This window comes from Fistularia commersonii, chromosome 5, assembly GCF_037954325.1.
Source record: "Fistularia commersonii isolate RoL2024-O1a breed Wild chromosome 5, RoL_Fcom_v1.0, whole genome shotgun sequence".
In the NCBI taxonomy this organism is placed as follows: Eukaryota; Metazoa; Chordata; class Actinopteri; order Syngnathiformes; family Fistulariidae; genus Fistularia; species Fistularia commersonii.
The window spans coordinates 833,295-857,937 of record NC_141288.1 but is presented as its reverse complement, the minus strand read 5'-3'; the positions used below and the strand labels follow the sequence as shown (position 1 = coordinate 857,937).

At 49.5% G+C, this 24,643-nt stretch overlaps 1 protein-coding gene across 1 annotated transcript in view; it reads left to right on the top strand.

The window, feature by feature from the left end:
- Positions 1 to 24,643, top strand: part of snd1 (staphylococcal nuclease and tudor domain containing 1) — a 160,286-nt gene that overhangs the window by 41,389 nt on the left and 94,254 nt on the right. Inside the window, exons 14-16 of the mRNA XM_086146287.1 lie at positions 23 to 95; positions 3,953 to 4,094; positions 13,098 to 13,207. Coding sequence (XP_086002413.1) covers positions 23 to 95; positions 3,953 to 4,094; positions 13,098 to 13,207 — 325 coding nt within the window. The remainder of the gene's footprint in view (positions 1 to 22; positions 96 to 3,952; positions 4,095 to 13,097; positions 13,208 to 24,643) is intronic.

The window sequence follows — 24,643 nt, the reverse complement described above, 5'->3', positions numbered from 1 at the left end:
GTGGTTGGACTTTTGATTCCAGGGCCATCAAGAATGGAAAAGGGCTGCACAGCAAGAAGGAGGTCCCTATCCACAGAGTAGCAGACATCTCGGGGGTAGGTATTTCTCACGGGTTATCTCACGATGACAGCGCATTCATCACATGTAATAGGATAATCATCTGCCAGCGTGCGCTGATTTGATTTGATATTTCAATCCGCGGAGTCATCCAACACGCCAGCGAGGAGACGCGACACCTCCACGCCGGGAGCCACCGGATTATTCTTTCATACACATCCGTTCTCAGAAGACAATCTCCAACCTCGCCCCGCCCCCTCATCTCCACTGCCAACCTCAAAATAATCAGTCCCATTGATAAATCCGGTAGCGATGCTCATGTATAAGCGTGGCCCGGCGGCGGCGCCGCGGCAGGCTTTGGTTAACGGAGCCTGATTGAGAGCGCTCGCCGTGAGAACGTTAGCATGGGGAACCTTGACCATCTCAACGTGGGAACACGCAATCCTGGTCAGGTCGCGCCGATAATCACTGCAGGAACTTGTTATCCCTCCTTTTATAGGAAGGAGGCTGTTTCTCGGTGCATTCGGACCGCGGGGGGAACCGGGGAGTGTGGACTCGATCAGCTAGAACCATCTTAGTTCCTACTTTCACGCTTCCAAAGAAACTCCCGTGATGCATTTTAAAACCTTCCGTGGTTTTTAAAATGACCAGAGAGGTCAGATTCTTTCATGGGACAAAACGGACAGAAGATGTGAGAAATGGAGCGTGGAAGAGGTCCAAGCTCTGCTGTCCTCAGAGGGGTTTCCAGGGCTTGCTGAGGAGCATCTACATTTTGGGGAGAATAAGTCCGGCATTAGCTAACGGCTAACGGGGTTCTTGACACGCCGAAGCCGTGCAGGGAGAAGGTGAAAACACCTCAACCATTTGATAGGAATTGAGGAACTTCTCCTATGGGGATCAATAAAATGTATCTTACTGTCCATGATGGATATTATTCGGTGAACGCTGTGGCGGCTTCCACCTCCACCTGTCCACGTGGTCTTCCTCTTCTTCAGTGGTTTGTTGTTAGCGTGGAGCTCCAGGTTCACGTCACATCGGTCCCGACTGTGTTCGCTCACTGCTAGAAGCTTCCTCCGGAGGAGGCTAGTTCTTGGATTGGAATTCAGCCTGGGCATTTTTTCAAACTTTTACTTTTGAATTCCAATGAATTTTTGAATTTCGAATTGCTAATGCTAGCATTTTAATGAGGTTTTTTTTTCTTTTCCTCCAAATTGAAGGAGTAGTCCCTGTTATGGATCACCTGGGACTTTTCCAAGAAGATGTCGATAATATCTCGATCCTTTCAGACCAGACCTGTTTATTTGTGTCACATCTTTTGAAATTCAGTCTGGAGTCTCAAGGCTGCGAGCGCTCACGTTGCTGCCAGTGGACCCCCCGGCCGGTTCCATGTGCACAAGTGGCACTGCCAACCTGCAATTACTGGAAGTGCAACAAAAATATCCACGGTCGGCTTTTAAAAAGTCCATGAATCAAAAATCAGACATCTGAGCTTCACGTTTAAAAACACACAAAAGCGACCTCACAGCTCAGAATGCTACCGACAACAAACGTGGCTCCGCCCCCGACTTCCTATCTGCAAAACGGCGTTGCCGTCGCGAAACGGCGTGCGTCGACGAGTCGTCTCTTCTGCATTTTAATGAGCCACTCGACGGTGAGCTGTGAAGGACTCGGGAGTTGAACTTCGGAAACATTAGCGCCTCGTTGTCTTTCACTCCAGCTCCTCGGTAGCACTCGTACTCGCGGGCTGGAGAGTGACGTTCGCTTAAAAAGATCACGCTTTCCATTTCGCTATTAGTCTTGTAAGCCCGGCGTGGCCCGCTGGAATTCGTCATCCCAATCAAGCCTGTCAGGAGGTTTCCATTTATTGTGTCGTCACCTCGCGCTTCTCCAGGAGCATTCGGCCGAGCGCTACCTCCTTTTTATTGCGCTTGTCGGCACAACCTTTGTCTGATTGCGTCGAGATGGTTAAAACTGTTTTTTTTTCTTTTTTTATATTTGCTGACTGCACGATTTAGCCAGGGTGTTTTAGTGCCATGTTAAAGATTTTAGACCCTCCCCCCCCCCCCACATACCTCCTGAGAATAACTGGTCCTACTGACCTCTGCTGCATGTGCAGCTATCGGCCCAGGAGTGATTGCAGGTGCTGCTCAATAATTAATTTAGTTAACAGAAAAGCCGTATAAGCAAAAAAAAAAAAAAAACCCCTCCGTTGCAACTGCAGTCTCACTTATTGCAAACTGTCCCAGTAACCCAGCGAAGGCTCTGCGTAGTCGCGCCCTCCTGGTGGATTCCTGCATCCAGCTGAAGTCCTCGCTAGTGTCACCGTGGCGATGGTGGAGGGCAGTGCCGGCGCAGATAAGCAGCTGCAGCTCCTCCCTTTCGCCTCGACCGCCCGTTTCCAATTGGACAACGCGGGGTTTTTTTTTTCCTGCGGAGTCCAGGACCGTTGCCAGTAACCGCTGGTAGGCGTTTGTGTACGGCCACGCACCAGTTGTGTTTGCGAGGCTAATGTAATGAGTGGTTTAATAGAAGGACTAAAATAGCAACGCTGCCCCCCCCCCTCCTTTAAACATCCTTCCACTTCTTTCCGTGTTGTCTATTCTCTGCGATGCACGCCCACACGCAGCTGCACGCGTGCACGTGTGGCCTCGCCGCGCACAAAAATACACTCCCATACGTCAGCTTCCTTGGAGCGCGGTGGTAAAGGTTTGCTGAAAGGGATTATGTGCTTTGAGTGGGAAGCGATCACAAATAGAGCAGAGATGGGTTTAGAAACATAATGTAGGAGATGATCAGAGGTGGTGGGAGGAGAGTGGATAAAGCACTTGACTCACCTCGTACCTCCAAAGGTTGCGTAATGATCTCCCCTCTCATGTCTTTTGTTGTTGTTTTTTTTTTTTTTTTTTTTTTTTTTCTGAAGCAAGTTAGACTCTGCAGCCCACACGATGTAGGTGCTTTAAATTTTTTTTCCTCGTGTGTGTGTGTGTGTTTGAACAAGTAAATGTTTGGATGTGCCTTCTCCCACTCAAGTGGCTACTTTGGACTAAAGTGGGTGGAGTTCAGGAGGTTCTGGAGATTCAGGCGCAAGCATTGTGTTGCATGTGCTCCGCTGCAGAATCGATGATGGGGAACCCCTCCCTCCCCCACCGTTCTTCTGGGTGTCGCGCGGGTTTGGGGGCGCCGCGTCCTCGTCCCGCGGGGAGCCGAAGGACACGTTTGTTTGTTCTGACTTTTCATTGTTTTGAGCTCCTTCCTTCCCCGCGAGCCTTTGCTCCCACTCCCGCGGTCGCTCCGCTGCGCTCGCAGCGCACCGCGCCGTGACTCACTGATCTGTTGTGCCTACAAGCTCATGCCCGGAGTAGGCACATATTAAATTCTTTAGTTATTTATTTTTTTTAATCATTTATGAACCCCCTCCCGCCCTCCCGCCCCTGCTCCAATACACATGATTTAACTCTGCTTGTAATTTTGGTGCGGGCACGCGGATAAGATAGTGACTCAGCCTTGCAGACGGAGACGGGGGAGAATTATTTCTGATTGCAGTGAGATTCCAGACATATCGCAGAGAAGTAGAATAGGCCTTATTAAGATGGATGGGTGTTTAAAACATCCAGATTTTTTTTTTTTTGTGGCAATTCTATTCAAGTTCTAACTCAGCAGCTTCCAGTGCGACTATGAAAACGGGGAGGGAAAAAAATAATGCTGTCACAATAATTGATTTTCTGATTGAAAATATCTAAATGAATGTTAATGGAGATTTCCGACACATTTGTTTTACACGGCGGTTCCAGATTATCGACCGGAAATAAATCATCTCCGCAAATAAAAACAAATTCCTCAAAACGCCAGTGCATCTTTCCTGAAGCTGTGTATCTTTTGTCTCTTTGTCCACCAGGATACACAGAAAGCCAAGCAGTTCCTGCCTTTCCTTCAGCGAGCCGGCCGCTCGGAAGCCGTGGTCGAGTACGTCTTCAGCGGCTCGCGCCTCAAGCTCTACATGCCCAAAGAAACCTGCCTCATCACGTTCCTCCTCGCCGGTGGGTAGAACCGAGCAGACGCGCCCCCGCGGTTTATTTACTCACGGGTACGCAAAGGAGCCGTTTATTTGCCGGCGTAAATGTTTCCACACGGCAAACGCTTTGGCGGTAAGCCCAACCGCTCCGCCTGCTAGCGTCATCGCTACTTAGCATTTACGTCCACGTCATCCGTTTCGGTGTAGAATCGACCCGGCTCTTCGAAACGAGAGATCCGCGCGTGGGCGAGATGAAGCGCCGGCTCACCTGCCGGCGCAGAGGTCGGAGTTCGCGTCGTCCTTCCGACGTTTTGCCCGCCGGTTCGGAGGGGCAAGAGGGGCTGCAGGGCGGCGTGAAACATCTGCCACCTTTGACCCTCCTCCTCTTCCTCTTCGCCCGGGTTTTTGATATTCTCCGCACTAGTAGTGGACGTGCAGGTACATCCCTCTCATCCCAACAGCTGCCGTTCCCCTTTATCGTCCCCTCTGCTTTTTCATACCAAACGCAGCCTCTCGGGGAAAGTAGCAATGCACCACATGTTGAGTTTTACCCGCTGACCTTTTTGAGAGACTGTCACTGCGTTCTTCAGCTGTTTCCCTGGCAGACAGCTTGCAGGCACGGAGAATTAATTCAGGAATGAAAAGGGGCCCGTCCACTCCTCCGACCTTTTCCGGCTCATTGGCGATCGGTGGGAAATATCATGAAATTTCAAAGCGGGCGGCTGAAGGGCTGAAATACAGGCCGTGTTTCAGCTCCTCCGCCGGCCTTGTGTTTTGCACTCGGAGTGAAAAGCGGCGTCGGCGCTCCCATAATCTGGACGGACGAGCGCCGAGTATCCTCGCGCTTTGCAGGCGATGATACATTATTGTCGCGGGGATAAAATAAAGTAAAATAATAAAAAAAAAAAAAAAAATCTCGATCTTTCTTCATTTCACTGGGAAATTCACCAGCCCTCGAGTTCCAGTCGGACAGACGCCGTAATTTCCAACAAACACTCAGTTCCAGTTTAATTATGCGAGGCTGTGTTATTGATGCGTTAATTAATTTTGTAATTTGTTTCTGATTGTCTCTGCCAGCCATTCATTTTGTAATTACATTTTTATTTTTTTTTTGTTTTCGGCCCCTGCCTGCTCGTCTCGGCGCGGACGTAGACGCGCGCTAACGGCTATCCTCGCGCTAAGTGACGGCAAACGTGTGTGAGACGCCGTTTGCTTTGTCTCCCTCGTCAGATCTAACGGCTCCCGAGCGCGTTTGATCCAGAAGAGAAGATTCATTTGGCGGAAATTAAAACGACAAATATAGTCTTTAATATACACATTAGGCGGGATTAGCGCCGATTGATACAAACTGTTTTTCTTTGCTTTTAACTTTTCATTAAGATCGTCTACATCCTGTGTGTGTGTGTGTGTGAGAGAGAGTGTGTGTTGTCGTGTCATTGCCATTCATGTCCCCTGTCTTCTCAGAGATGAGCTGTTAGCAAATGTCTGATGTGTCTCCCTGCATATGTGTGGCGTGTAGAGGTTTCTTTGTGCGGTCACTGACTTTAAACCTTTTAGCCATGAATGAAGTGACGGCCGCCGGCACAAACTTATCCCCGATCTCCAAACGCTTCCCGTCGCCGCTCGCTTCCTCGCTCCCGTCAACGCTATCTTTCTATGTTTTCTGAACTCATCTGCATAATACATCAAGGGTTCGTGCTGTGCACGCTCCGCTCAGCCTCCCGTTGAAGTCCAAGGAGGCGCATTTTAGATGGTGTGTTTTTGCGTGCGGGGAGAACCACACCCGCTAGAGAGGTCCTGACAAAAGGGGCTTTGTCTCAGTTCCCCGGACCAGCTCTGATCGCGTTAGTCAGATCTCCGGTTGGCTAAGGAGGAGCTGTAGAGATCATATGCTTTGAAATCCAGAACAGGTGCGCCGTGCCTCATGACTTTAGAAACAAGGTGGGAAAAAATAACCACTGCAAGGGAGCGGTTCTGCAAATACGGCGCGGTGCAGGACCGTACCTGTCGGAATAAGAGCACCAGCACACCGGGGAGTTTCTTCTCCGGCTTAGAGAGATTCTGCCATTGACCTGAGGAGGCGTGATGGATTGAAGGCCCGACACTGCCGGCGTTCCTCTGTAGGTGGTCTTAGTCGTTCCGTCTCCGTGACAGATCGCTTGTGTCAAAGACGGATGTGGATCATGCACAGTGTCTCCTACATTCCTTCCAGTATTTAAAAAGTGTCAGCGAGGATAGAAATAGCCTTGGACTTGGAAGCTATACATTGTGATGACCGGCGGGTGTTGGACTTTGAAAAAGGGCAAGGTTGTTACTTTCTTTGCAGGCCAGAAATGCGACGTGATGGCTGGATCTGAAGCTCTCCTCCGAAAAAAGCTTCATAAAACACATGTGGAATGATTTGAGGACGTTCAAATGGTCGGCCTTTACGTTCCCCAGATTTCCATCCAGTTGAGCATTTAGGAACCACAGTGTCAGTCTGTGAATGAGAGGAACTCGGGTGGAACGGTGAGGCTACAGGGAGTGGAGATCAAGAAGATGGAGGATTTCAGATACTTAGGGTCAACAGTCCAGAGCGTAGGAGAGTGTGGAGAAGAGGTAGACGGGTCCAAGCAGGTTGGGATGGGTGGAGAAAAGTGTCAGGGGTACCAAGAGATAGAAGAACATCAGCCAGAATAAAAGGAAAGGTGGACAAGACAGTGGTGAGACCGGCGATGATGTTTGGACTAGAAACTGTTCCAATGACCAAAAGACAGCAGGCAGAACTAGAGGTTGCAGAGATGAAGATGTTGAGGTTCTCTTTGGGAGTGACCAGGATGGAGAGGATCAGGAATGAGTCTATCAGAGGAACAGCACATGTTAGATGTTTTGGAGAGAAGGTCAGAGATGGTTGGGTCATGGACAGAGGAGGGATAGAGAATATATTGGTGGACGGATGCTGGAATTGGAGCTGCCAGGCAAGAGGTCTGGAGGAAGACCAAAGAGAAGATTTATGGACGTCGTGAGAGAAGATATGAAGGTAGTTGGTGTAAGAGAGGAGGATCCAGAGAATAGGGTTAGATGGAGAAGGTTGATTTGCTGTGGCGACACCTGAAGGGAAAAGCCAAAAGAAGAAGAAGTGTCAGTCTCGCTACCGAAGACATAAGCTACTGATTTGGCGGTGCTTCTGGAGTTGTGCTGGAGTCCCTGCCTCAGTAGCCTAGGACTGTTTGGCGGCAAAGGGTGGCCATGATGGTACGGCTGGTTGGGGTATAGCCGTCTGGAATGGCCGTGTCAGGGAGGGGAAGTGGATGCTAACAGTGGAGCCTTTTGGTGGAATGTTAAGAGATCAGAATGAAAACAAAAATGTATGGCAGGTGATTTAGCACTTCTTGGAATGGCGGCCCGCCATCCCACCGTCAGCCGTGATTTCGGCGGGTGAAGGATTGCACCAACCAACAAGCAAACAAACTAGGACATTAAAAGTGGTAATGGGGTCCTGCTGCAGGGTAATGGTGGATGGACTACCTGAAGAATTAGAGGTTTTGTGCCCAAGCACAACTGGGAAAATCTGTTGCCATCTCAAAAGTGCTGTGAATGCAGGACGGTCGGAAATAAATTAGAATCGTTTCACAAGGAATGGGAGAAAAATCCAATTACGAGAAATGAAAGGCTTTTAGCCGCCTCCCAAAATGTTAATAACCTGTAATATCTGCCAAAGGGGATATAACGAAGTATCAACTATATACTGTATGTCTTTCCATATGCCGAAATGACTATTTTATTTTTATGTTGGAATGAGGTATGGAGGCTATCGGGCTTGCTCTTCTTAAAGTGCTTTCGTAACAGCCACGTTCACCCGTTCACTCCAATGAATTGCCAAACATGAGTAGCAGCGGTGTGTTTAGTGTGTTGCAGAAGGACTTCACACACACACACTCACACACAAAGTATTGCTCAGGGTTACTGGTTCAGTCCCAGATTCTTCCCAACAGTCACTTTATCACCCTGTTGGTTCCACTGGGTAGCTCTTCCCAAATGGATCTCCTGGGGCTTTTTACAGAAGATCCACAGCAGAAGGTTCCAGATGTACCTTTTAATTTTTTTAAAGCTCTTCTTTAGTAAAGAAGCTGCTTGAAGATGCACATGGGTGGACGGAGGCCAGCGGAGAAATCATAAAAATTGAATGGATATCCGATCATTTCATTAAAAGATTAAAAGCGAACCCTGAAAGTGGGCTGCTTGCTTGGAGGAAAGAGCGGGAATCCAAATTCTCAGCCAAGTGCTCGACCTCAGGTAGATTGTGGTTTGTTTGGTTTGAACTTCAGCAGACGTTCCTCGCAAGCAGCCCCGCTCAGAATCTCCTCCCGCTTAAAGGCTCTGGACTCGGACCAGTCGGACTCTGCGGCTGAGGGTTTGCTTTGCCTTTCAGGAACGTGGAGAAATAATATTTTTCTGGAAGCTGCCGTTGTTCCCCTCCGGCCACATATCCTCTCACCGTGTCGTGGGAGGCCACTGAAGTACAAAGTGTTTACAGGTTTGCCGAGATGTAATGATCTCAAAGACCTGGCTGATGTAACGCGGCGCAGCAGAATTAGCATACAAACACAGTGACCGCCACTTCACATCCAAGCCATCACTCCGTCGGCGGCTTTCAGCTATTTTCCAGATTTTGAGTCGGTCTCCTCGGCGAGGAGCCTCAAAGCCCACGGCTTCTGCGTTTGATGGATGTAGACAATGCTTTGAGATGTGGGTGGGGGCGGCAAAGGGGCGTCAAAGGAGCCCCTGCTTCAAAAGGGGCCAGAGGTGTGTGTTTTTTAGAGACGAGGGGAAGTCGTCCCACGCGTCCCGCATCACCTTCACTTTCTTCTCCGCTGGCTTGCTGCAGCGCCACTTCCGTATGCAAGTTAAAGAGAGGAAGAATCTCTAAAAGGGAAGGGAAAAGGTGGAACAGACGTCTGGGAATCGAGGCAGGGCGGGTAGATGATGCAAGGAGGAGCTGCCGTCGTGGATGCGGAAGCGGAAAGACAAGGCGGTGATAAAAGACAAAAAAAAAAAAAAACAACATTTGGCTGGTGTGAAGTACGTGGGCGCAAAGACGGGCCCGTTCCACTCGGCCGTGACCGGGTTCTGAAAAAGCCGACCGGATTCGGGGAAGTTTTGAAAGTTTCCAGGTAGAGGCCAAAGCAGGTGAGGCGTATTTTACAGCCCCCTCTGAGAGGAGCGTTGAGCGGCAGTCTGTCAGAAAGATGAAGCGCCCATCAGTCGGCCCTGAGATTTACAGTGTCAGCGAGGAGCATTTGCAGACGCACCGGGTGCAGCTTAGTGCCATTTGTCAGATTTTCCGTGTGCGCCTGCGTGGACCGGTCCGTCAGGAGAGGTTTCTGAGCTATCGTGTTTTTATTAGACGCCGTCTGAAAACGTCTCAGACCGCGGCGCGACGCCTCCCGGGCCTTCGTTACATCTCCTGAAGTTCTGCCTCATGGAATTAGTGGCGGGGAGTCTCCTCGAATCGTCGGAATTACTCTTCGGAGGTGGACCCTCCCTAATCCAACCAGGTGTGCAGAGGAATCCTCAGCGAACAATGGATTGCAAAGATTAGTAACTTTGGTACATTTAAATACAAGTGTGGTAACAGAGAAGGGGTTTGCCTGCGGGGCCCTGCCAGCCTGTCAGGGTATTCATGCCATTTCAATAGACGTTGAGAAGATAGAAGACTTATCTTGGCAGCCAAACAAAAGATGAGCTCTTTGCCAGTTGCCTCCTGAAGACGGTGGAGGAGGATTCCTATTCAGATGTCGTAAACTCTTTGTTGTCCACTGCAGCAAAGCTGCTGGACTCCATCTCTGACATGGAACACCATGATTAAATGAGCTCATTTTTAAAAATCTCATTATTTCCTGATCATATTTATGGCAATTAATTTGAATGGTTTCCTGGCTGTACTTGTCCTGGCCGCTGGGACCCTAGAACTGTGTGTGTGTGTGTGTGTGTGTGTGTGTTATTGATAACCGCGGCCCGTGAATCGACCCCGTTCTGGTCAGGCGGAAACACATCCAACAGCGAAGCCCGTCTAAAAAGAAACCATAGGTTCATGCAATTAGTTTGGTCTCTGAGGACCACGAGGACCATGAGGGAAATCAAAGATGTAAACTCATTCATCTTTCATAACGCTTATCCTGCACTCTGTGGCCGAGGGGGCGGAGCCTAACCGCACTGGGATTGGACCACAGCTTCGGGGTCAGTCCGGACCGGGTCCATCACAAGGCCACGTAAAGAGACACACAACCATTCACACGTCTACACAACGTAGGGTCTCCAGGGAAGACGAGGAACCCTGAGGAACCTCACGGGGAGAACATGGAGACTCCATGTTGGAAATTCAACCAGGGCGGAGGAAGCGCTGACCGCTGCACCGCCCACCTCCGGTTTAAGGCTCGCTTCTGGTCGCGTGCAGAAATTGTGCTTCGTCGGCACGGCGCGCACCGAATAATGGTTACGTATAGGCTTTGTATGTGTGTGTGTGTGTGTGAGTGTGTGTGTGTGCAGGGGTCTCCAGTGAGGGTACGCTGCAGCAGCACTCGGTGATGGGAGTCATTAGTGACACCTTCATATGATGGTTCGGGGGGGTTGAAAGCGTTTGCAACCCCTGTCTCATCACAACAAGTCCGGTGATTGATGTGGAATCTGCCGACCTGACATGTACATTTGCGCTGGGAGCGAGCGTGAGGGAGCGGCGCGCATACGTGCGCACGTACGGCGCCGTCGGGGAGGCGGGGAGGGTTCGGTCGTTCTTTAAAACATCAGCCAAGATGGATGTCCTGTGGTTTGACCCGGATGTTAACCTCCGCGTCAGCGGTGAGTTATGAGTGGCGGCGCGGGTTAAAATTGGCTTTACCCGGTCGACACCCTCTCCCCTCGCCGGCTTACGCTGGAAAGGCCACAGGAAGTGCCGTTTGCCTGCGCGCCCGTTGCAGGATATTAGCTTTCTCTCAGGAAAGATTTGCCCGGAGACACGGACCCTTTTCAACTCGACTCCTTATATAAATTAATCTCCTCATACGGGATTATTGCATTAAAACTTTACCCACTTACACCCTGATATTTACATCATAATCCTGTTGTTTCTACGTGCGTGTGTGTGTGTGTGTTTTTATTTTCTTCATTGCGGAAGGTCTTTGGCCGAGAAGCCCCTGCGAGACGTTTTACGGTACATGCCGTTTAATTAAAACCGGGCTTTCTGTGTGTGTGTGTGTGTGTGTGTGTGTGTATTACATTTCTGAGAAGTAATTTCCATTGATTATGCCGGAGAAACACGGCGGCGGCGGCGGTCAAGCCGAGCAGAAACACCTGATAACTCCCTCTCCGCAATTACTTCGCCGGCCATGTTTGTTCGCGACGTGCCTTGCTCGTCCCTTCCAGCTCTCTCAGCCTCTCCTCTGATATGTATACTTTTTTTTTTCCCCTCATTATTCTGCTTCCATCACCTCCCCTCTCCAAGTCTGGCCCCGATGTAGCCACAGAGTCCCACGTGTGAGCTCTGTCCTAGCCCACTTCTATAAATACTTGGATGACCTTGGCCGTCCGCATCTCCTCCTCTGCCACTTTCTGCTCCGCTCTGCAGGAACCTTGATTTATTTTATTTTTCTTAACGTGAACATTTAAATGGAGATTAAACACCTTAAAAGAAAACAGCACCGAAAAATGGCATTTCCGGTTTTCCGGACGTGGCTTCTCCTCTCAAGGTGTGATTTTTTTTAATCCTGTTATAACCTGCGCTAAGCCGCTGCACCAAACTGGCTGTCGTGTGATGGGATATCGACGGTAACGGTTTCATTACAGTTCGTATAATGTTTTCTTTGGCTCCCGGGAACATTTCAACATGATCTGCATCTTTACCTTCTGCACATATGTGCACAAAAACGCCTTTTTTCGTATTGGCGCCGGCTGAGCCGCGGCCTCCTTTCGCTCTTGGGCGGTCGTTCCCTCTCGTCTGTTAGCGGAGATGAACTGATGGATTCCAGTCGGGTCTCGTTTGCAAAAAAAAAAAAAAAAAGAAACATTTTCCCTGTTATTGCACTCATCCAGAACGAAATGCCGCACGATCCGTTTATCACCAGATATGTGACTCGGGCGGGATGGTTCAGGTTTGACATGCTTTTATACGCGTCTCGTGTAAATGGGTAAAAAGCAGCCTCAAAGACGCCTACAAATATTCCGAACAGCAATAATCAAATGCATTACCGTTAGGTGGCTGAAGCCGGACCCCCCCTACGCGCAATAAATGGATTCAGAGAATAAAGGAAATATATCTAATGGAGAAAATGACTTGCTGTCTAAGACCGCAAAAAGAATTATGTATAAAAAGATGGAACGATGCTATGAGTTTAATATAACATTAAAGACTGTCTGATTATGCTCAGTCACATTCTGTCTGTATTATTAATAATTCAGAATTCGATAGTGAATTTAAAACTACCTTTTCTTACTTACTCTTTTTATTAATGTCCTTTCTTAGTGTTTTTTTTTTTTTTTTAATATTTATTTTTCATTATCAGTGCTATCATAGTAATTGAGTCCTAATTGTCACTCATATTACCTTGTATTGGAAATCAGTGGATATAATTCGGTATGTTTGATTAGATAGTGTGTATACTATTTATTATAATATTATGATATTGATTATATGCTAAAAGATGCAGATTTCAATGAAAAACCGCTAATGCAAATGTTTGCACGCGCGGAAGCGACCGTGTGATAGTGTGTCATCCGCTTCTCGGGGGCGATGATGTCGTCGGCTAGTCGTGACAGCAGCGTGAGAAGGTGACCTTGACCCGTGAGACAACTGAAGAGGAAGTCGGGGTGCACGGCGGAGGTCAGGGAGGCGGAGCTTACCGCCGCAGTCTGACCCAAGCGTTTATTTATCAATGTTTACGTCCAGGTGTCTCCTACACTGATTTCCATTGATGGAGAAATGATTGAAGTGCTGCTGCTGCTCTGGTTGTCGGCCTCCGTGTGTCGCTAACCCGCACCGTGTTTCTTTGACCAGGTATTGAATGTCCTCGCAGTTCCAGGAACCTGCCTGGGGGGATGCAGGTGGCTGAACCCTTCAGTGAAGAGGCCATGCTGTTCACTAAAGAGCTGGTGCTGCAAAGGGAGGTAAGCAATTTATCCAATTTTTTTTTATTTGTTCTGGTTTATTATTTCCCACAGTTCGGTGCCCATTCCCACGTCGGCAGCACTCAGCACTTCACCCACACACACACACACATACACACTCGCACACAGTGCCAACTTACAGCCCAAATCAAGCCTGTCCTCTGCATACATGCCGTTTTTGTTTAGTAAGGTCGACTGAATAGTGTCGACCTTCCTGCTCTTCCTATCGGTGGCTCGGTGTTAATCGCTGGAACTGAAGTGCTTCCACGTCTGCAGAGCGCCAGGATCATTCATCGATCATCATCACCGTCATGTCGAATGCCGGATCTGACAACATTCCATCCGTGATGCGTTCATTTAATGTCGCTTCACAGATAAAGAAGCTCCCCGGTTCCTCCCATGGTTACTAAACATGCGGGAGCTTCACCGGAGGCCCTAAATTGTCCAGATATGTGAACGCCAGGGTGGACGGTTGTCCGTCAATGTGACGTGCGGATGACGGAGTGAGGTTTTAATGTCTCTATATGCGGCCGTGTGATCCGGGGGTCTCTCGGCCAATCAGGGCAGGGATAGACTCCGGCGCCGGCGGCCAGGATGAGCGGTATAGAAAATGAATGAATGAATAATTTAATGTCATGGGATCAGCTTTTTCCCACAAGCCATCGCTCTACGAAACGCATAAATCCCCCGGGCACCTTCCCGTGCACTAACGGTAACATCTGTACCCGACGAGCTGCTCATTTATTATTCTATCTAATTACCTCATTTTTGCGGCAACTCTGACCACATTACTCACGTGGAATACTATCACTTTATTACTTAACACACTTTGGATTTATTATTTCGAGGTCGCGGGACTTCAAAAGGTTTTCAAGACGTTACTACCTATGTGAAATTGTTTTGTTAGTCCTTATTTTTTTTTTGACCCCTCCTTCGTCAGCTATATCCTCCTCCCTGCGTGCAATAACTGGATTTTATATTCCACTCATCGCGTTAATCGCCTCGTATTTTTTCCGGCTGGTTAAAAACGTCCACACCTCAGTGACGGTCCTTGCTAACTTGCAACCCCCGCGTTCTTGTCGGTTTCCTGGCGTTGCATTGATCCGAACAATTTTCCCGCTCAAACACTCCCGGTTTATATATTAGAGAAGGAAAAGAAAAGCTCACCTGGCCGGCGGTCGGTGCTTTCGGCCCCAAGGAGCTCCTTCATTGACATGCTAATAAGGCTTTTTTTTTAATAGAGAGCAGTGAACGGAGCAAAGCCATGATGGAACTTGCTGTAATCCTACTACCATGTATCCACACACGCACACACACACACACACAAACACACACACGTACCCTGTTATCTGTTTTAAGGGCCTGTTTCCTGCGTAGGGTGGCTGACTCCTCTGTCCCCTGGTGCTTAATTGTCGTGGAAATGTCGCCTCAACCAGTGCTGTAGGTGGACCTCTGTGTGTGTGTGTGTGTGTGTGTGTGTGTGTGTGTGTGTGTGTGTGTGTGTGTGTGTGTGTGTGTGTGTGTGTGTGTGTGTGTGTGTGTGTGTGCCGGCATCTTTCTCCCCCCACCTTGCAAATGCAAAGGTCCTGCAGGAGTTTGACAGACGCGTAACAGCGCTGTTACATAATGACCACATTCATGAGCGTCGTCCCTCTTCTGAACACGCCAATCGAATCGTGCGTTGGGATTCATGCACGCCGGCTCCTCCGACACACCCCGGCCCCATTCCACACACACATTCTGTCCCTCGCCGGTCATTGGCGCTGTCAGCAAGTTTTTTCCAGGTAGGTGGAAGTAAGCGGGCACGGCCGAGCGTATAATGAGCCCTGCTGGTCCGACCTGCTCTCACACACACACACACACATACATACACACACACACACACACACACACACATACCTGACGTGTGGAGATAAATATCCGTGCAACCTTCTTGTCGGCCCGCAAACTAATATAGGTATGTGGCAAAAAAGGAAATGAGAGGGAGCGCGGGGCTGCTAATGAGAGTTTAGGAAGTATCAGCGAATTCTAGCAGTAATATAGGACGGGGGGAAGGGGAAGCGGCGCGTGCCCTTCATCCATCCTTCACGCCGCCTCTCGTCTCCCTCCGAGCGAACCCGAGCCGCCGTACGTCGCCGAGGTGTGTCACGCTCGCGCACGCTCCTATGAATATGGATCGGTTGATTTCATTAGCATAAGATTCCGCCGCGGGTCGGTCCCTGAATGGGTTCTGATTGCGGGAGCGTTTGGCAGACGCGCGGGACGGCGTCCTCACGTGAATAACCTTTGATTCACGCTGCTGGCGGCGCGTTTTATTTGCATTCATCGAATGTTACCCTCTCGCTCCACGCGGCGTTTGAGGTCCTCTTCTGCAAATTTCATATTTTGACAAGATCGGTCCGCATCGCTGTCGTGCGTGGCGTCAATTTTCTGATTACCTTTTGTCCTCCCTGGCAGTCGGCGCGTCCCCTCGCCTCTGCAGCCTCCTCGCCTCGCTCCTTGGTTTCCTCAAAACTTCTCCCGCCGCCGCCGCCGCGTCTTCATTTCTCCCGACGCTACCGCACATAATGAATGTGGCGTGCAGCGACGGTAGAAGCCCTGCTTTCTGTCTACCTCTATTTATAACCCCAACCCCCCCATCATCCTCCTCTCCGGTGATTCTCTGCCGTCAAAGATTTCGTTAGCTTTGAAACACCCTCCCTTCTCCCCCCCCCCCAAAAAAAAAAATCACTTTTGTGTTTATCTGCGCTGTCGTCCTTCATCCCCTCTTCCTCCCGCGCCGCTCTGTCTGCTCGCCGCCGTCTCGCTACCTCCTCTATGTGGTGTTAATCTCTGACAGAACACTGCTCCCCTACCCGGCGTGCAGCTCAAACAGCGGCGATGGCGGTTGTGGTGGGGGCGCATCGGTAAACATCACTCCTCAGACATTTCCTTTGCTTTTTTAGACATGTCTTCTTTTCTTCACCTCCCTCCCCCCCATTGACAAAACCACCCATTCATAGCCGCTGTCGATCAGTCCTCTTGGTTTTTTTTTTTTTTTCAGAATCTCTGCGCGCAGAAGTGTTTATCTAGAGCGAGCCCACGAGACACGGGTTCGTAATTGGCGGCATTAATAAAGACAAAAGTGGGCGAGACAATATTTGAGCGATTTCCGATGCCCCATTAACGCGGCCCGTGGTTAATGAGTCATCGCAAACGGAGACGTCTGCAAGGTGCACCCTCTCGCACCTGCACGCAGATCCCGCTAATTGCATTACAACTTGTCACACTTTTAAGCCCCTTCTCGCAATTTATTTGTTCTAATTTAAGAAAGAAAAGGAAATGCTAAAATATAATCAGCTGTGCTACAAAAAAAAACAAAAAACAATCCGCACTGGAGAAGTCTTGGCGGTAGCAGCCCAGTGTTCCCAGCCGTGGCGTGTCGGCATGTATCATCACTCCTATCGACCTGCGTCGCTAACGCTGGACTCGGTCTCTCCAATCCTTTGTCCCTCATTGTTTACAGTTTTAACACAAAACATGCTGCCATCAGTGATGGGCTTTCCGGGGAACCGGCTCCAAATACGTTGTTAGCTAATGAGATGAAATATTTTATCACCTTATCGTCAACATGAATATTACCGTATTTAGTGGACTATAGGGCGCGCCTGTAAATAAGCCGCATCTGTTCTATTAAAAAAAAATATATATATATGCAAGCCGCCCCAGGCTATAAGCCGCAGATATCTATGTTGAAAAGAAATGTCCTCCAGGACATTTTCAAGTTCAGGCCACCTGCTTTTATGTCCTCTGAAAGCTTTTTTCGACTTTTGGCATCGCATGAGCTCTTCCCGCTGCCGCCTCCAATGTCTTACCATAGATTCCTTGACGCTAAGCTTGCATTTCCTTCCTGGATAGCAAGCTCGACGGCCTTCAACTTAAAACTTGCATCATACGAGCTTCTTCTTGTGTTTTCCATGATGAAGGGGCGAGGATTTGAAAATACGTACCAGTTAGTAATTTGTCGTGCGTGCTCTATCTGCTTTTTATCACCTCTTTCTGCTATTCTTCTTTGCATTGATTTATATGTCTTATCTTATTTTGGATTCTACTTCCGCCCCCTAGCGGTGGAAGGAAAATCCACAGAATAGCGGCACTTTTGTATACGCCGCATGGTTCAAAAGCTAGGAAAAAAGTAGCGGCTTATGGTCCAGAAAATACGGTAATTAATTTCGTTGTAGTAAATTCAATAGCAGGTGTTTCTGCATACTGGGATGCAGAGAAAACTCCTGAAACTCTGTAACAGCACGATTGGATGAGATTTCCCTGTGATGTTGGAGGAGTAACAGGAACGTGACAGCACGTGGAGACGAGCGACGTGTCCTTTTTAATTTAGAATTCTTCATCTCGCCTTATTTCTTCTTAAACCAGAGGGGAAAAAACAGAAAACAACACCACACAATGATTAAGGAGGTTTGGGTGAATCTATAGATCCTTACCTCGGCTTCACTGCAGAGCGTCACACATCGGCGTGGCGTGGTGCGCACGGCGCCCTCCGCCGTGCACAGCATACTGATGTCTTTGGAGGTGCGCTTAGAAGCCGCCCCCCCCCCCCCCGAGATCTCCGACATTAAATCACCGCGAACGCCAGTCGCTGTGGATCGGGGACCTCAAAAATGCAGCCTCACAGATAGCATCCCTGCTAAAGCTAACGCTAATGATTTTAAAGCTCTCTGCTTTCACCTCCTGTTAGAGAATTCATCTTTTAAACAGCGAGAAGGCCCATACCTTTCTCACAAGGGGTGTTTATCACAAGCTTTACCTCCACCACAAGATTAATTAGGCAGCAGTGTGTGCACTGTGGTATTGACGAAAAGACAGGAGGCAGAGATGAAAATGTTGAGGTTCTCTTTGGCAGTGACGAGGACGGATCGGGTACGAGTCCATCGGGGGGCACGTTAGATGATTTGGAGAGAAGGTACGGTGAATATATTGGTAGACGGATGCTGGAATTGGAGGTCTGGAGGAAGACCAAAGAGAAGATAGATGGAGGAGGACATGAAGGGAGTTGCTGTGAGAGAGGAGGATCCAGGGTGGGATGGAGAAGGTGGATTGGCTGTGGCGACCCCTGAGGGGGAAGAACCCAAAACAAAAGAAGAAGAAGAAGAAGTATGCACTTTGGTATATGTACCTTTTGCATTTTTTTCTCCAGCGTTCTCAGGCAGAGACCCTCAGACTTCCTCCTTGATGCATTTGAGCCGGCGTGATGTGTCTTACTCTGCCCCTAAGTGGGGCGGCATTGGATTTCTCCGCAGCTTCCACGGCGCCCGCATCGATTTCCAATCACGGCTGAATTATTCTGGCGCGAGGCCAATCGCACAAGTGCTGCATCTCGCCGCCTCGCCTCTTGACGCCGTCTTTTCCCCTCCCGCTCGCACTTCCCGCATCCTCCCGTCTGCGCCGCGTGACGTCTTCCCCCCCGATCGTGTCAGAGCGCGCTCGCCAATAAATGCACGGTGCGGCGCCCCGGTCGGCCAGACGGACAGACGGTCGGCGCAGTGAACTGCCCCTCGGGTCCTTTTCCCCACCACATACTGTAGTTAAAGCAAGCGGCGGTGCAGACCTCGCTCCCCTCCCTTCCCCCTGTATCCAGATTACTGCTGCTTTATAGCCACAGACAGGATTCGTCCCCGTTCATTCATAAACACAGGCTTTAACAGCTCGGGCGGTCGGGACTGAAGCTGCGCAGGAAATATTTCAGCGGGTCTAACATTAGACTGTCGCGGTTACACTCGGAATACAAGTAAATTGAGTGTAAAATGTCACCCAGATGGCGCTTGGGTATGGAAATACATCATTAATAGGAAATTAAGCCGTGTTTTTTAACACCCGTCCCCTGTTTTTTTTTTTGTTTTTTTTTTTTTGGTTTGTTTACTCTTATTTTTTTTACTTCCACCTCACAGCCAGAAGGTCTCTGGTTGGATGCTCTCAGGAGGTCTCCATTTTCTCCCCATGTCTGCGTGTCTTTCCTCCCACAGTCCAAACGTATGCGGGAGCCTCATTGGAGACCCTACGTTGTCCAGATCTTGTGTGATGGAGCAGCGGGTGGACCTCCCTTTCGCCCAATCACAGCCGGGATAGTGCGGGATCAGCGGCATAGACAGTGAATGAATGAATGCATGAATGAATGAATGTATGTCGTTTCTGGCTTTCACCCCTGTTTGAATTGTGATGGAAGCAGCTCCCGCTCTGTCCAGGAGGACCCGTTCCAGGTATCAGCTCCTGGTCCAATGGGGGCCTCCGGAGCTGGATTACCAACCGTGAAAAACTGGAGCTCAAGTGATACTTGTGCTCGTGCTGCAGTATTTCGGATTGTAAAAGTGCTAGTTAGCCCTGGTGTCTGTGTGTGTGTGTGTGTGTGTGTGTGTGTGTGTGTGTGTGTGTGTGTGTGTGTGTGTGTGTGTGTGTGTGTGTGTGTTTGGATGGCATTGGAACCTTGAGTTATTGCCTGGAGGTGGAGAGGGCGACCCACATAAACCCGTTCACGCCTCCACCGCCGCTGAGCGGTCGACGGGCTTGAATAGAGATGGAGAGACGAGAAGGGAGAAACCTGCTTGCCACTTTATCGCCCCGACCCTCGTATGCGGATGACCTTGTGCTTAAGTTGTGTGTGTGTGTGTGTGTGTGTGTGTTCGGATCGCCGCCCCGTCCATTCCGATAAGCCTACCCTGAAAGCAGTTCAAAGACACGGCGGCACAGAGCATGGGGACCAGCTGAATCCTGTTAGCCTTTTTCCACGACATGAAGGGCACTGCAGCACTCTGCCACGGCAATGGGGGCACACACACACACTCTCTCACACACACACACACACACACACACCGTCTCACAATCTTGCTAACTGCCTTTGAATGTTTTTGTAATTTCTCTGTTTCGCCATTCTCCCTTTTCTTATCTGCCAGCTTTAAGGCTTTTAATTCTCTGAAAACCACTGACGGAGAGGGGAGAGTGAAGTGTGTGTGTGTGTGTGTGTGTGTGTGTGTGTGTGCGTGCTTATATTCCTAGATAGAGGGGAAAAAAAATGCATCATGCGTTGTTATTGAAGGCCGGAGGAGCAAACCTGTTTGGGTGCTGGAAGACAGGAAGGTGGTTTCCTCGCCGTCCCTCCAAAACAAAGTGAATATTGAGTCTGGGTGCGTCGGTTCGCTGGTGTTTTTGTCAATAACTCTTTCTCTAACCGCCGTCGTGCGAAGCCTCATTTTCCTTCCCTTCCTTTTGATGTTGAGTTTTGTTTGTTCCAATAAAAGCATGATTTTTTTTTTTTTTTCTGCAGCATTACAGCGCCTGATTGTATCACAGGTTTAAAAGCTTAAAACGCGGCGAAAAGCAGGAAAGTGCCGTGTTTGAAAGCGTCATCCAACAACAGCCTTTGTCGAATTGTTTGGTCTCCAAACCAGAGGCGTGCAGGTTAGAACGTCCTCGATGGGACTTTGACTTGATGGTGAAAAGGAAACGGCGTTCCTTTGACATTTAAAAGCGAGTCTTTACCGCGGCAACATCTGCACGGGACAGGAGGACCTCCAGCGCTCTTCACACCTGGTGCATCTTCTTCATAAGCCTCCTCTTCATCGGCACCGAGGCTCTTTACCTTCTCCGCCAAAGGAACCCCCGTTGTTTCCATGCGAGCGGGTCCTACCACAGCTTCTGGATGCGGCTTGTATGTGATTATGATCTGAACCGGGGCTTAATTAGCTCTAATGCTGTCGACACCTTTGAAAATATAATACAACCCACGCTAACGGAGAAGGACCGGAGTGCATTTCTTTATGGAGAAGAAGTCTAATCCCGAAGGAAATTCTTTTGCCAGAAGGCTCCGAAATTACACTCGAGTCCCCGCTGAACGTGATATTGATGTTATTGTCGTCTCAGGTTTGCGTCCTGCAGGAAGGGGAGGAGTCACACGGTTTGAAGCGCTCACGGGGAAAAGCTACGCTAGTAGAACCAGCGCCTTTGTTCGCTTGAAAAATCCAAGGACGGCGCGAATGTAGATCTTTGCGCCGCGACCTACATAGTCCACGGGACGAGGGAAAGAACAATGCGCCGCGTCCTTCACCATATGTCCGCTGAATATTGGAGCAGCCTTCAGAAGAAGCCTCCGGGGCCCCGTGTTTTATTGATGCTTCAGATTGATCATTTTCTATTTCGCCGAGGCGTAGAAGTGATCGCGGCTCCCAAATCCGCCCTCTTCGCGTCGAGATCGGAAGTGGGGGCGGCGGGGGGGGGGTTGTGATATTGATGGCGCCCCTCCCGGCGCTAATCATGTCAAGGCTCACGCCGCACAAATGCACGCGCCCCACTGTTTGCGGTTATTCCTGCCGGTAATTGCAGATGTCCACGGCGTATGTGTTCCTGTGAGCCGGGACACGACGCAGATACAAGTCTCTCCGTCATTGTAATTGTTCCCCTGACAACACAGCCGTTGCTACACATCAAGTTTTTTTTTTTTTTTTTTTTTTTTTTGTCTCCGAGGGTTCAAACACACACACACACACACATATACACACACACGGAGGCAGTTGCTATGATCTAAAAGGCCGGCGACTGCGCCTCTGCTCCCACTCTGTCTCTATCTGTTTTCATGGCAGAATGTACGAATGATTGATGCCGACCACAGTCACACTCCTGTGCTCACAGACCATCTTCACCCGCTGCCTCTCCCTTGGCTGCTGTGTGTGTGTGTGTGTGTGTGTGTGTGTGTGTGTGTGTGTGTGTGTGTTTCATGTCATCCCTCTGTTATTTGCCTGCTTATTGAGTTATCATCAGCCCCCCTCCCGCTGTGCAGACTTTTTTTTTAAAATCTCACGTCTTGACCTCTTCCTTTCACCCCTCGCCTTTCACCCTTCACCCACACGATGGAATCCGGCCCCAAAGATTACGTTAAATAAGTGCTAAATTAGTCAGAAAGAGGGGTGGGGGGGTTTGGGGGGGTGGCGCTTAAGCGGTAATCCCTCGCCAGCTTACCCAAGCGTAATGTCCTCGCTCGTGCACCGTTATCCTCATCTCAGCTCCTTCTAACTACCCCCTTTTTTTGTCCCCCTCCAACAGGGCTATCTCAGCAGCTGTGTCAGCGATCAGAGCCCCCCCCCCTCACACACACACACACACACACACACATGCACACCTCCATGTTTCTTTCAGAGTCGGGAGCATTAAAAAAAAAAAAGCCCGGCAAAATCTTTTTTAAAAATATGGCGACGAGGCACTCAGCCTTGAATCCAGATAGATAAAGCTAATGGCAGAAGGGGGTGACAGACAGTGTGTGTGTCTGTGTGTGTGCGTGCACGCTCTCATGCACACCGCTATAGAAGTCTGGTTTCTTTTAAACCCCTCTGCTGGCTGAGTCTATCTTTGAATGTGCAGGGGTGTATGCAGGGGGAGTTCCAAAAAAAGGCTGGCTGTGGCACTGCAGTTTCATAAAACAGCTCTCGTTGCCAGCTGACTCCCATCCTGGAGCTTTTGTGTGTGTTTGTGTGTGTTTGTGTGTGAGTGTGTGTGTGTGTGTGTTTGCGGATGCATATGTTGAATAAGGCATGCCTGAAAGGTAATGAGTACTTCCCAGACCCAAATTCCATTACCTTCTGATGTCTCCTCCGCTCGTCTATCTTTGCCAACCGAGCCGGGCTGTTAATCTTCGTCAAATTGTCGCCCCGATGAAGATGAAGACGACTCCCGCGGTTTTTTTTTTGTTTGTTTTTTAATGTTTCGGCCGACGTTCTGGAGTCCGGGCCCGGCCGGTGCGATCCGGCACTCGAATCTCGATCCGTCCTCCCAGAGGGATTTGTGTCATCCCGTCTCTTTGCAGCTTAAACATGAATCACGTCGTCGTCAGGGGGAGCTGCTCTTCTAAGCAGATCATCCTGCTACGACCACTACATTGAGGTATTTAGACACACACACACACACACACACATGCTGGCACATCTGCATATTTTATCGCTTTACCTCATAATTTGTCTGCCACCTCATCACAGCTCATTTGCCATTTCTGGCTTAAGAATTGACACTCTCACACACACACACAGTTATTATCTCTTGGAACAATACTAATAGGTGCATGTACTGCTGTGAGCAAACAGTTTGAGCTTCTCTTGCCAGCAGAGTGGGATGGGGTTGGAGGGTTGGAGGGTTGGAGGGGGGGACGCTTGCCAAGTCTCCTCTACACTTAGCTCATTCCTCTCCTCCTCCTCCCTCCGGGCAACAGTCCTTGAAAGGGAGGTTGAACTGAAACACTCTTTTTAAAAAAAAAAGTCACTCCCCGTGTGACGTGCCGGCTGAATGACATTTCCGGTTTTGAACCGCATGTCCGGGCGAGAGCCCCGGGTGGGGCATCTAGAGAGGAGCGCCTGGGCTCGCCTGGGTCCGTCCCGTGGGATCGCCGTCATGTGTGATGCTTCTGCTAATTAGTCGAATACGGGAACGGCGGGAAGAACAATATAACTGGTTTTGTAATTATCACCCCGCAGCCCTTGGGCAGGTACTTGTATATCAGCCAAGCAGACGAGGCAGAGATTAGCTCGGGGCAAAACAGCCTCTGATTCACTCCCCCTCTAAAAACTCTTGGCTGCAGAACGCCTTACCTCGGCTCTTCAGATCAATGCTTTAATGAACTGCTTGTAATCAAAGTATCAGACGCGTTCAAGGACCTCCGTCACAGTACGGCGCTGTGGGGTCGCCTCGGTGTGTGTGTTTGTGTGTGTGTGCGCGTGCATACGTACGTAAGTACGTGCGTGTGTGTTTCGTGGCTGTGCGCTCAATGCTTCGGGTGGTCCCTTTGTCGTTTATGTGTTTTCTAATTCGCCAATAATCAGTGTTCGCTGGACCTGAAAGCTGTGTGTGTGTGTTCCCAGTCAAGCACTTGGATGACCGGTAACCTACACACACACACACACAGGCTCTTAGCTGTGTGTTGTATTTCGGGGTATGCTGGATATTTGCTCTTCATGCGGAGCTGGCTGTGTTACTTTGCTCCAGGTTCTCCTGCAGTCGCTCCCACAGAAGCTCTCACAACATCAGCGCGCAGGCCTCGGGTGTATAGATGGGCCTTCCTTACATTCACACACAAACACTTTGGAAAGAACGAAAACACAACAGTAGACGGAGAGAATTACAATAAGCAATCTCAGACGCAGAACTGGGAAACGGCGCGGCGGACCGAACATTTTGAAGCTAACCTTTTCACCGCCACGGCCTGCGGAGTCCAATCCCAGCCTGGCGCGTTCTATCTGGAAGAATCCGCCTCCTGCTAATCGATAGCCGCCGTATACAGATAAACAGATAGCGGTTATTGATGAGTTCTCGAGCTGATGGCGTTCCCTGCGCTGGTTTTGTTTGCTAGGCTATGTAATTCTGCCACAAAATGAAAAACCCTTGATGCAACAGATCTTTCCCGTGCACGCC